Source organism: Megalopta genalis, unplaced genomic scaffold (genome assembly GCF_051020955.1).
Source record: "Megalopta genalis isolate 19385.01 unplaced genomic scaffold, iyMegGena1_principal scaffold0165, whole genome shotgun sequence".
Taxonomy (NCBI): domain Eukaryota; kingdom Metazoa; phylum Arthropoda; class Insecta; order Hymenoptera; family Halictidae; genus Megalopta; species Megalopta genalis.
Genome location: NW_027476234.1, coordinates 273706 through 286834, shown reverse-complemented (window position 1 = coordinate 286834; position 13129 = coordinate 273706). Strand labels below are relative to the sequence as shown.

Here is a 13129-nt window from a genome sequence, read left to right as displayed (position 1 = left end):
GCTTTCTCGAAACCGTACATGCTCCCCCCGTTGAACTATACACAAGTAGTTCAAAATCACATAGAAAGGAACATAACATAACATAGGCGTAAATTAAAACGAAAAATTCGAAAATCGATATACAATGATGCAAACGAAGAAAATACGAAACATTCTTAAAACGCGTAAAACTAATGACTATAAATGCGCATAATATGTTACTACTACGGGTCACATCGTGACATGAGTCGAGGTCTGTCATAAAACTGACCTACTAGGACGGCAAACATACAAATAACACTGATAACAAACGAAACGCTGTACAAACGAAAGATCAAAGATTAAAATTAAGATTTTTCGGGTTCGATCGGTAAAGGTGCGAGGTGTCGAATGTTGCGCTTGTACGCGCCGTTAGCTGTGCGCACAGTTACCGCGCGTATTACGTCGTCCTTGCCTGGGTGAATTTCGACGACCCTTCCAAGAGTCCATTGTAGCGGTGGCAAGTTGTCGTCCCTTAACACGACAATCGTCCCTTCCTTGATGTAATGCGAGCCCCTTGTCCATTTTGCTCGTACATTTAGGTGGTTAATATATTCCTTGTGCCACCGGCTCCAAAAGTCCTGTTTAATCTTTTGGATGTGTTGCCAGGTGGACAGCCGATTGGTAACTGTTTTGGTGAAATCGGCTTCTGGTACGCTCGTCATTATACCGCCAATTAAAAAATGACCGGGAGTCAGGGCGGATAGGTCATTAGGGTCAGAAGAAAGGGGTGTCAAGGGACGTGAATTTAGGACTGCCTCGATTTCGGTTGTAAAGGTCGCAAACTGCTCAAATGTAAATAACTCGTCGCCGACAACACGACGTAGGTGATGTTTGAATGATTTCACCACTGCCTCCCACAATCCCCCGAAATGAGGAGACAGTGGAGGCATGAAGTGCCACGTGATCTTTCTTTCTACGACATATTGACGGATTTCTTCTTGTTCGCTTAAAGATCGAAGTAAATCCACCATTTCATTATTCGCACCGACAAAATTCGTTCCGTTGTCCGAGTAAATGTTCCGACAAATGCCGCGCCGTGCAATAAAACGTTTCAATGCTGCCAAAAAGGCTTCCGAGCTCATGTCGCTGACGACTTCCAAATGCACGGCCTTTGTCGCGAAGCAGACGAAGACGGTAACATAAATTTTAACACGGTTACGGTTGCGGTATCGTCGCTCCTTTATATAAAAGGGACCGCAACAATCGACTCCGACATTCGTGAATGGTCGGGATTCTAAAACTCTAGCGGCAGGTAGGTTCCCCATGACATAATTAGTCATCGGAGGATTGCATCGAAAACATTTTACACATTGGCGGATGATTTTTCGTGTTATGTTTTTCCCATCGATGGGCCAATACAATTGACGAACGAGGTACAGAGTCGCTGTCAAACCCGAATGATGATTTTGCACGTGAGATTCGCGAATGATGAGATCGGTAACGTGACTACTTCTTGGGAGGAGAATCGGATGCATTTGTTCAAACGGTAAATTTGAATTTTGCAAACGACCTCCAACACGTAAAATGCCTCTTTCGTCGATAAATGGGGATAATGGCAGCAACTTGCTCTTTGAATTTAATTGTTTATCTGTCTTTAAATCGCGCAATTCTTGAGCGAACGATTGTTGCTGAGTAAATAAAATAATTTTTTCTTTCGCGCGTTGCAATTCCTTGACAGAAAGGTGTCCGGTAACTCGGGGTTTTGATATGAAGCGTAGACAATAAGCGATGACTCTGGTTAAACGACGGATACACGAATATTTATCGATAATTTCCCAAGGTTCTACGATTGTGGAGACTAGACACGTGAGTTTTCGTAGCTCCGGTAAAACTTCTGGAATTTCGAAATGCGAATTTGGCCAAAATGTTTCGTCTAACTTCAGCCACGAGGGCCCATAACGCCAGAGACTGCTTGCCATGAAATTTTTAACGCTGCACCCACGTGAAAGCAAATCGGCAGGATTATCGATCGATCGAATATGTCGCCATGCCTTAATATCAGTGCTTTCCTGAATATCTGTAACCCGGTTTGCGACGAAAGTCTTTAATGTATTCGGAGACCGTTGTAGCCAATGAAGAACAATTGTAGAGTCCGTCCACAATACGGTAGAGTGGATCTCCTTTCTGATTATTTGTTTAACATTGGTAAACAGTTCGGCAAGTAATTTAGCTCCGCATAACTCTAATCGCGCTAAACTAATGGTTTTTAGCGGAGCTACGCGGGATTTGGCACAAATCAAATGAACTGCAATGTTTCCAGACATGGATATAGTGCGTAAATAAATGTTGGCTCCGTATGCGCGCTCACTGGCGTCGCAAAAACCATGGATTTCGATTCGTTTGACCTCGTGTTGTGAAATGTGCCGTGCAAAAGCGAAATCCTTCAATAACCTTAATTGCGCTTGGTAATTAGACCATTCGGTTTGGATGTCGGCAGGTAAGGATTCGTCCCAATCTAGCCGCAGTTGCCACAGACGTTGCATGAGTATTTTCGCGCTTACTGTTACGGGTCCAAGGAGCCCTAACGGATCAAATATTTTTGCAATAGTTGAAAGGATTGTTCGTTTGGTATGCGTTTGTCTGTTATCGATAGATACGGTATATCTAATTGAATCGTCGCGTGGACTCCAGATCACGCCGAGGGTCTTAACGGATTCATCGCCGAAATATTTCGGATGAATTTGATCTTCCGATAGCCCTGATAACAAATTTGGGTCGTTTGATACCCATTGTCGAATATTGAGTCCCCCCTTTTTTAGCAAATTAATAATACCGTTACGTAATTTAAGGGCTTCGCGGAATGTTGCAGCACCGGTCAAAAGATCATCAACGTAAATGTCCCTTTTAACGACCTCGGATGCCGCGGGATAATTGTCCGATTCGTCGTTTGCCAATTGGTGTAAAGACCGGATTGCCAAATATGGGGCTGAAGCTACACCGAAAGTGACCGTCTTAAGCTCGTAGGTCGAAATTTCGTTTTTGTCGTTCCGCCAAAGAATCCGTTGATACGGACGATCTTCGGGACGAATGAGAAATTGACGATACATCTTTTCAATATCGCCGGTTAGCACGTATGCATGACTTCGAAATCTTAACAACAAAGAGAAGAGGTCATCCTGAATCGTCGGACCAACTTCGAGCGCATCATTCAAGGAGATGCCGGTGTCCGATTTAGCCGACGCATCGAACACAACTCGACATTTCGTCGTCGAGCTGGTGGGTTTGATGACGGCGTGATGCGGTAGATAAAAACCGAAAGAATTGTCGGGTGATTCTATTTGTGTCATGTGACCTAACGTGATGTATTCGTTTCTAATCGCGGTGTATTCTGTCTTTAGATCGGGACTTCGAGAGAGTCTGCGTTCTAAAGACATAAATCGGTTTAATGCTTGTGTTCGGGATTCGCCGATGTCTCGCTTCTTCTGATTGAACGGAAGCGCGACAACGTATCTCCCGGAATGTTCGCGTGCAACGGTACGGATAAAATGAGACTCTACTTCATTTTCACTTGCCGACAAGTGGTGTTGTTGTGGTCCCACTTCGATTTCCCAAAACTTCCTAAGATCGAAGTCAACCGTGCTAAGGAAAGTTTGTGGGTTTCCGAAAGAAACAGTGGGGGCGCTCCCCCCGATGACCCATCCGAACTGGGTTTTTTGTAAAATCAAATCTGGTTTTCCCTTCGATTGAATCTGCAGTTGACCAATACTGAAACTAGCTAATGTTGGTCCTGTTCCAATCAACATATCTACAAGGGAAGGCTTGTGAAAATGTGGATCCGCGAGAACAATATTCGGAGGAACTTGTAGTTTATTGCGATTTATTTGGCGGTCTGGCGTGTGTCCTGCGATACGCGGTATGACAAAAAAATCGAGAGTCCGGGAAAATTGATTTAATCGGGAGACAACCTTGACCTTTACAATCCGATTCGCAACTGTTTGAAGCTCATTCAACGCATCGATATTCACCATTTGTATGTGAGTGGGCAATCTTAATTTTGCTGCAAACTCTTCAGTTATTAAATTCGCGTTCGAACATGTGTCTAATAGCGCGCGACATTCGATAGGTTTTTGTTGGTGGTCTAATGCGCGTACGACTGCAGTCGTTAACAGTCCGTGGGTAGCCCCGTCTGTCATTAGCGTCTGATGAATTTCGAATTTGGTCGGAATATCGATGTGGTTGGATTGACGTCATTCTTGGTCATTTAATTGTGGATCCGATCGAGCGTTGATCTTCTCCAAAGGTGCGTGCGCATGTTTATGCAATCGCGAATTGTGTTTTAAGTTGCAAAATTGGCATTTCCGTAATTTGCATTTTTCCGCTGAATGATTGGGCAACAGGCAGTTTAGGCATAATTTCGCATGTTTCACGGCTTCGATACGCTTTTCTACATTCATGTCTAGAAAATGAGGACATTGATACGTGCGATGCCCTTCATTTTTACAAAAAGAGCAGGGCCATACTCGCGCCTGAGTTGCAAGAGCGATCCGGCGTTGAAATTTCGGTGACGAAGGAGGTGAATTTCGCGATCGCGTTTGTCGAATATACTGATTTTCACGTTTGTTTGCAGGGCGAGACGACATATTTATAGACGGTTTGTTCATACATGCGATCGATGCATAATCCTGCGATTGGTGGGAGGCATTATGCAAATGTTTAAATATATCGTTCACTTTCGGAACTTCTGTGTCGATTAACGTATGCTCCCACGCCTTTCGCGTTTCGTCTCCCATACGAGAAATGACAATGCTGGTTAAGATATCATTCGCTATATCTTCCCATGTTCTGCCTAAGGCTTCCAACGATCGAATATGAAGTTGCATATGCCGAACTAATTCTCGAATCGCGTCAGAAGAGTCATTTTTCATAAATGGGGTTTCCCGTAATAACGTCGCATGACGCAGAACTAATACGCGTTGGTTGTTGTATATTTCCGTTAAATGATTCCATACCACGTCGTAATTTTCTTCGCTTATTGTAAATGCTTCTATCGATTCCTTGGCCTCCCCGGTTAACGACAAAGTGAGATACGTTAATTTTTGAATCTTACTCAGACCCTTGTCTGAATCGATCATCGATAAAAATGCGTCGCGGAAAGTTACCCATTTCTCTATTCTTCCGTCGAATTTTGGTAGGTTGATATTTGGTAGATTCACCGAAATTTTATTCGCGGTTATTTTAGGTTCGTATAAATTAACATTTTCATCATTACCGTTAGGTTTGATTGACAGCGACTCTTGGAGCTCGAGAGCTGCCGCAAGAGCTTCGTCGTACGCGTTACTTATTTCTTCGCGCTCTAATTCTACGACATCATAGTCTTCGGTTAAAATACCCAATTCGTCTTGGTTGTCGTTAAATTTTTGAAAAAGAGATCGGATTCGAGTTATTCGTTCTTGTAATTTAATACTTTCTCTTTTCGATTCTGTAAATGACTCGACAAATTTACTTAATGAAGTAATTTGAGCCTTAAAGTAACTTCGATTCTGTTTAATTACACGACTTTGTCTTTCAACGGCCTTGTCGGTCTTCTCGATATGTGCCATTTTTATTCCGAAATTCGAGACAGGGGAACGAACGGATTAATAGGAAATTTAATTGGCGTGAAAATTACAACGAGCCTACCTTCGCCGATGCCGTCGTCCACGGAGTTGTCCCTGGTCACGATAATGCAGGAACGTCTCTGGAGCTTCGGAGGTTGACTGCTGTTCGCCTTCGTTGAATTTCCAAGGAATGTCTCGTGTATGTGGTTGAACCGACACTAGACTTGCACTCCAATTACGCCACTGGATCCGGCTCGAAGGACCATGTTTTATGTCGTGCCGAGGATATTAAAAGTTCTTCGATTCAACAATAACAAATTTGTTGTTGAATGTTTATCCTGCACTTGTCGCCGGCCGATTTACCTTTGGGCGACTGTTTCAAGGATCCGTGGTTGGCAGTGTTGGTCGGTTTTACAAATCGAATGGTTGTGAATCGTCTCTATCGTCTCTATCGTCTCTGCGTCTCAGTGGTCTCTACCGTCTGGTGGTTTTCTACCGTCTCGTCATGCTGCGTCGGAGTATCGTCCCTTTATCGCCTCGCGGAATGTCTCGATAAGGCCCCGTTTGGGGGAAACGTCATTCCCATTCGCCGATTGACTTGAGGGAGGAGAATTTTCTCGTCCGATCCCCTCTTCGGCGGAGGACGCGAGCCCACCCTCAAGTCAATGGTGGGAAACCCCCAAAACGTGCCGAAAACGGCTGACAATTCCGGAGCGAGACGTTACCCCGAAACAGCATGACGACGTGGGCCCGAACGGCCCGATAAGGCTTTATGGCCCTTGGCCTGGCGACGGTCCCGAAGGCCTTATGGCCCTTGGCCTGGCGACGGTCCCGAAGGCTTTATGGCCCTTGGCCTGGCGACGGTCCCGAAGGCTTTATGGCCCTTGGCCTGGCGACGGTCCCGAAGGCTCAAGGGGGCGACCGCTTTCTCGAAACCGTACAGATTTTGCTCCATTTGTGATCTAGGGACTTTAAAGATATTCCGTTGGATGATACATAGATTTTTACGCTAATTTTCTTTAGATTTAGAGACTTTGATGATATTTCGTTTGCATACTAGAGACTTTTTTATATACCGTTTAAAAAGCATAATTATAGCTGTAATCTAGGGACTTTCATGATGTTCCCTTTGAATATGGGAAATCTTGTCTGCGATCTAGGAATTTACATTATTTTCTGTATGAGAGATCTAGACACTTTGATGATGTTCAATTTAAGGTATAGGGATTATTATAATATCTATATTTGAGATGCAATGATTTCGATGATTCTTGCTTGCAATCTAGGGATTTTCGTTATATCCCGTTTCAGGTTTACTGTTTTTCATTACACATCGATCGAGATCTAGGCACCTCGTTCCGTTTTGAAATCTAGGAACTTTTTGATTTCGTTTCAGGGTCTCGTTGCCATTCTCAAGGGTTGCACGTCACGATGATGCAGAATCTACACTATGGTACAGCGGCAAAGGACGGTCCCAGCAACCGAAATACCGCACCAACCCCTTATCAGTCAATTCCTATAATCCATATTACGGAGCCGCTCGAGGCAGAGGTGGCGCAGAAATCGGCAGGGCCTGAGGCGCCGGCGGACGCGAGGTATCCCGCGCTCTCCAGTCCTGGGACATCTATCCTGACCTGGCTCCTGCTCCAGCCTCCCCTTTTAGCAATATAAAAATGTCGAAACCACCTGTAGCGCCGTTTCAACCCCTTGACCCAGACTCCAAAAGACTATTTCAACTCCTTGGCCCAGGCTCCTATGCACCATTTCAACCCTTTGGCCCTGGCTCCAACGCACCGTTTCAACTACTTGGCCCAGATTCCAGTGCACCATTTCAACCCCTTGGCCCAGGCTACAATGCACCATTTCAACCCCTTGGCCCTGGCTCCAATGCAACGTTTCAACTCCTTGATCCAGATTCCAGTGCACCATTTCAACCCCTTGGCCCAGGCTCCAAAGGACTATTTCAACTCCTTAGCCCAGGCTCCAAAGGAATATTTCAACTCCTTAGCCCTGCTCCAATGCACCATTTCAACTCCTAGGCCCAGGCTCCAAAGGACTATTTCAATCCCTTGGCCCTGGCTCCAACGCACCGTTTCAACTCCTTGGCCCAGATTCCAGTGCATCATTTCAACCTCTTGTCCCAGGCTCCAAAGGACTATTTCAATCCCTTAGCCTAGGCTCCAAAGGACTATTTCAACTCCTTGGCTCAGGCTTCAAAGGACCATTTCAACCCCTTGGCTCAGGCTCCAATGGACCGTTTCAATTCTTTGGCCCAGGCTCCAATGGACAATTTCAACCCCTTGGTCCAGGTTCCAATGGACCGTTTCAACCCCTTCGCCCAGGCTCCAATGGAATGTTTCAACCCCTTGACCCAGGCCTCAATGGACCGTTTCAACCCCTTGACCCAGGCAACAATGGACCATTTCAACCCCTTCGCTCAGGCTCCAGTGGACCATTTCAACCCCTTGACCTAGGCTCCAAGGCTCAATTGAGGAAGCTCGACCTCTTCGATCCGGCAGAGCCTAATTTCACATCGGTGAATCGTGGATTCCTCAACTATGATCTATCTGATCCATCGAAATCAATTTTCGAGGACTTTAATACGGGAACATCGATGGTCCTCCGAGCTGACAAATACGACGACGACTCCAGTGAGGAGGATCCTGTTCCTCTTTACCACTCGGACTATCCCAGAAAACAGTTTGATTCGAGGACAGACGTTTTCGATCTTAGGAGACCAGCAGTACAGTTGAATAGAACCGAGTTGATCGATCCAAGGAATCCAGGATTACCGATAGACCAAGCGAACCCCAGAAAAGTCAACATCTTGGGGCTGTGTTGAGCCAGGGACTTGTCGAGTTGCTGGAAGATCAGTCTAGGGACCTCAGAGTCGGTAAACCTCAGAAAGATCAAACTCGGGACAGCAGAATGGCGCAGAGACTTAGCGTATTGCCAGGGAACCAGTCCAGGGAGTCGAGGATGGCGCAAAACCATAATCAACTTCAGGACCCTAGAATGACTCACGAGCTTGTACATGTCCAAGGGAATCAACTTAGGGACTCTAAGATGGCTGGTAGGTTCCGGCAGCATCAAGATGCTCAGCCCAAGGACTTCAAGATGGCTAACAGGTTCGGCCAAGGCGATCAGTTTAGGAACATGAGGTTGGCTGACAAATTGATGACGAGGCTAAGGAGAAGAAGGATACCGTGGATGAAAAAAATGTTCCAATGAACGCGAACGACGGGATATTCCTAAGTCATATCGATTATGATCTGCCGGAGGAAATGACCACACAAACTCTGGAGATCGATATCATGCCTGTTACTCGACAGTCCGAAGACTACAATAGAAAGAGTCTAGTGAATTATTTTCACAGAGTTGGTGGTTTTTGCTTTTAATGGGAATAATGGGGATTACTTTTAGTAATTGTTACTTTAAAATAGTGGATATTATTTTTAGTGGATTGGCAATTGTGTTTTATAGTGGATATTATTTTTATTATGTAAGTTAGTTACTTTACTAGTTACTTTCAATGTTGGGAATTATTTTTAAAGGATTGGCAACTGTTACTTTCAACATTAGGAATTATTGTGACTAGATTAGAAATTGTCTCTTTCAATATTGGGAATTATTTTGACTAGATTGGAAATTGTCGCTTTCAATATTGGGAATTATTTTTAATAGATTGGCAATTTATACTTTCAATACTGGGAATTATTTTTAATAGATTGGCAACTGTTATTTTCAATAGTGAAGATTACATTTAATAGATTGGCAATTACTGTTTTCAATAGTGGGGATTATTTTGACTAGATTGGCAATTATCACTTTCAATATTGGGAATTATTTTTAATACTTTGGCAATTGTCACTTTCAATAATGGGGATTATATTTAACAGATTGGCAATTTCAATTCTTAGTAGTCGGGATTAGATTCATTAGTTTGGCAATTGTCACTTTCAATAATGAGAATTATTTTTCACCGGTGAAATAATGATGGCTGCTTTTTGTAATATGAAATTTGGAGGCTAAAAACGTATCGATGACAATTCTTGTGCATTTAGCTTCGAATTTAAGAGAATTATAGTTCTTAATTAATTTGTTATAAATTGTTAATCAGTTGATTGTTAAATTGTTAAATTGTTAATGATTAAATTGTTAATCAGCATGACCAGTTTTTATTGTATTGTACAAAGACCTTAATAATAGAAACGATTATTTCTAGCAGAAATCCCTAAAAAATCATTTTATTAATGGGGAATCGAACGACGTGCAATCGACAAAAGGTCACTCATTAGGCTTTCAATTTCGTAGAGCCATAGCCTTCTTTAGTGCTGTTTATTCACGTTTTCCCGATAAGATCGAACAGTGAACTGTTAGATCTACGGAGGTCGTAAGTCTCCGATTCAATCGTGTATGACACCGAGTCTGCGCGATTCCCTATGACTCTTTCGAGTGATACGGATAGTAGATTGATAAAGAATGGTTTTAACACTGACTGATATCAATAACACTATGTTTTAACATAACATAACAATTTTTAACGCTAGGGTGACTAACTGTACTTGGCTTAGAATGAATTGAGTTGATGGTGAGACTATCGATGTAATCTTGACCGAAGTCTTTACGCGTTGATGTCTGGTTATTATCTGTCCGTTCGTTGTCTGTTTTGTTTTTTAAGAAGAATCGTTAGCGGTGTGAAGTTTTTAATGAGACACTCGGATTCAATGTTTTTTCAAGTTATCCGGATCTAGAATGATCGGTTAAAAAATTGTGAACAAGGGAAAAAGTGACCACCCCGAACTAATAGTCACTTGCAGGTATGAATCGTACGTGCGAGTGAATCTCGCAAAGAATCCGCCTGTCTCGAAGGTTGATCGTCGTAGGTAATAAGACTGGGGAAAAAGATATTGCCTTGGGTAATCGGAGTTGTGGAGAAGGTAACGGGAATACGTGACGGTGAGAGAATTTTGGCGACCAGATGTAGGCAGCGTTGAAGGAAATATTACAGGCAGGAAATAACGGCTTTTCGGTATAATTAGATACTATTATTACGGTCGCTTATTTGTTTGTGGAAAGACGCTTGCAGTACAGATAGAGTCGTTTGGTAATTTTCGGAATCTATTGTATGGTAGGGACGGTGTTGGGTCGAGCGGTCGAGCCACGTATGCTTTATTACTATAGGTAGCTTCTATATACTTTTAACGCGGAACAAAAAGTCTTAGTGGACATGAGGCGAAAAAAGATAGAATTACAATTGGCTTATGTGCAAATGCGTTAGGCACACATAAGATTATGCCTACTGTAATTTATAAATATAAAAACCTAAGAGCTTTGAAACATGTACTTTCATTACCTTACAGGCAGGAAATAACGGCTTTTCGGATAATTAGATACTATCGTTACGGTCGCTTATTTGTGTGTGGAAAGACGCTTGCAGTACAGATGGTGTCGTTTGGTAATTTTCGGAATCTTTTGTATGCTTATGCCCCGACGGTATTGGGTCAAGCGGTCGAGCCGCGTATGCTTTATTAATATAGATAGCTTCTATAATACTTTTAACGCGGAACAATTGCAGTTTCTAAGTTTATGATTTTTTCGAGCCGTCTTCTTTCCGGCAATAAAGTCATTTCTGCATTTTCGAGTAAAGCACGCCTCATCGGCAGCATTTTTTATAACAGGGTCGTTAGCACGCACCGCTTCGGTCGCCCGTCCAGTGTTTCTTGCTACCTGCGGCACTGCGTGCTACGTCACTTTTACATCCCCTTTCATCGCGTCACTGGTCAATCAATTTCTAGTCTTCTGTCCACGAAACGGTATAAAAGCTCGAAACCGATTCTTCTCTTTGTCATTGGTCATGAATTATGAGTCATTGTGTCATTAGTCATCGGCCATTGGTGTCTTGTGTCTTGTTCGCTCAGTAAGTGTCAGTTAAAATAAAACAGCTGTTCATCTTTAATTAGACGAACAGCGATACTAATTAATTCCGTCGCTCAGCGTAATTGGCCTTACAACCCGAGAGATTTTGTAATCGCGGAGTTTTAGTATTGGGTATACTCGACGTGCACCCTACAAACAATGATAACTATTTTTACTAACATCATATTTAAAGGTTAATAATGTATAGCTGGTAATCCTGATATATTAAAATTTGAATTTAAAAGAATTACAACAGAATAATGAATTCTTATCTACTTTAAATAGAATAGTAATTACTGTTTCCATGTATTTTTATCGTCAGTTATGAATACTGTAATAGTCGTTAAATTTGATTAAATATTATTGTTATTATGCAAATAGAATACAGATTCATTTACAATAACTGTTATCGTATACGAATTAATTTTATATGCTTTTAGAGATTACTGATTATTGAAACATTAGACAAGTCCAATTAATAATATTACAATTAGAGCGATTGAAAGTGACACAAAATTTAATGTAAATAAAATCAAAATAATTTTTCTAATAATGCGGGACTTGAAAAAATAGTTGTGCCCTGTTATGATTTATGCAACAAACTGTTACAAAATTGACACAATTGAGAACAAAATAATTTATTCCAATAATGTAGAAGTTGCAATGTTTAAAAATATCTACAAAATTAAAGAAACTACAAAAAACTTATTGAAACAGGAAATGACTCTTGCAACAATGTTGACGTTAAAACAAGGACTGTGTTCCACTATAATTTATGCAACAAACTAGTCTACGTCAAAATGAAAAACCAGAAACATTAAAAAACACCGTAAAAGTTTAAATTTGGTACAAGTTAAAACAAAATAATTCTTGCAACTATTAATCAACGAAGTGAAAAACAACGAAAAAGGTTGACACGATTAAGAACAATGCGATTTGTTTTTCAAATATCATAAATATTAAAAATCCACTCAAAATAAAAAAACTCGCATTTTGTAAAGACAAAATAATTGTTCCAGCAATGTCGAAGTTAAAATATGAGCTCTGTCTCGCTACGGTTTATGCAATAAATTAATCTACTTCGAAGTAAAGAACGGCAAGAAAACTAGACATGATTAGGAACAATGCGATTTAATTTAAAAAAATCGTGAATATTAAAAATCCGCTTAATAATAGGAAAACTCACACAAATAAAGACAAGACAACAATATCGATGTTAAAAAATGAGCTGTGTCTCGCTACGGTTTACGCAACAAATTAAACTACTCTGAAATTAAAAACAACGAAAAAATTGACATGATTGAGAACAATGCGATTTGTTCTGTAAAAATCATAAATATTAAAAATCTGTTGAAAAATAAAAAAGACTCACACGAGTAAATGCGAGATCGTTTTCCCAACAATATGAACGGCGAAAATGTAGCTGTTCCTTTTGGATAGACAACTGGATAAGTCCCCTTAATAGAAACGATCTGACACGTGCTACGTCGCAGCTGTTCTCTCCGTTCCGACGGCGTAGTTCCAATCAAAACCCGGCGGAGATAAGAAAAGTTCATGGTTTCCGATGAAAGGAAGAACCCGAGATTGAGACTTAGTTTTACAGACACACAGAGGGTGGAGAAAGTATCCGTACGTTGCGGATGAAAGAAATA

The 13129-nt window shown here is 41.8% G+C and overlaps 1 protein-coding gene across 1 annotated transcript; it reads right to left on the bottom strand.

The window, feature by feature from the left end:
* Positions 1 to 326: 326 nt before the first annotated feature.
* LOC143262658 (uncharacterized) lies at positions 327 to 5561 on the bottom strand. The gene is made up of 2 exons (XM_076528229.1): positions 4577 to 5561; positions 327 to 3862 (listed from the first exon to the last, which is right to left on the bottom strand). Exons 1-2 carry the CDS (start codon positions 5559 to 5561, stop codon positions 327 to 329), a joined length of 4521 nt encoding a protein of 1506 aa, XP_076384344.1.
* Between the last annotated feature and the right edge of the window lie 7568 nt (positions 5562 to 13129).

Coding starts and splice junctions, on each gene's coding strand:
- LOC143262658 (XM_076528229.1), bottom strand. CDS start 5,561: ATGGCACATATCGAGAAGACCGACAAGGCCGTTGAAAGACAAAGTCGT. Junction 3,863..4,576: donor GTCTCGCCCTGCAAACAAAC/GTGAAAATCAGT, acceptor CGCGTATCGCAG/GACACACGCCAGACCGCCAA.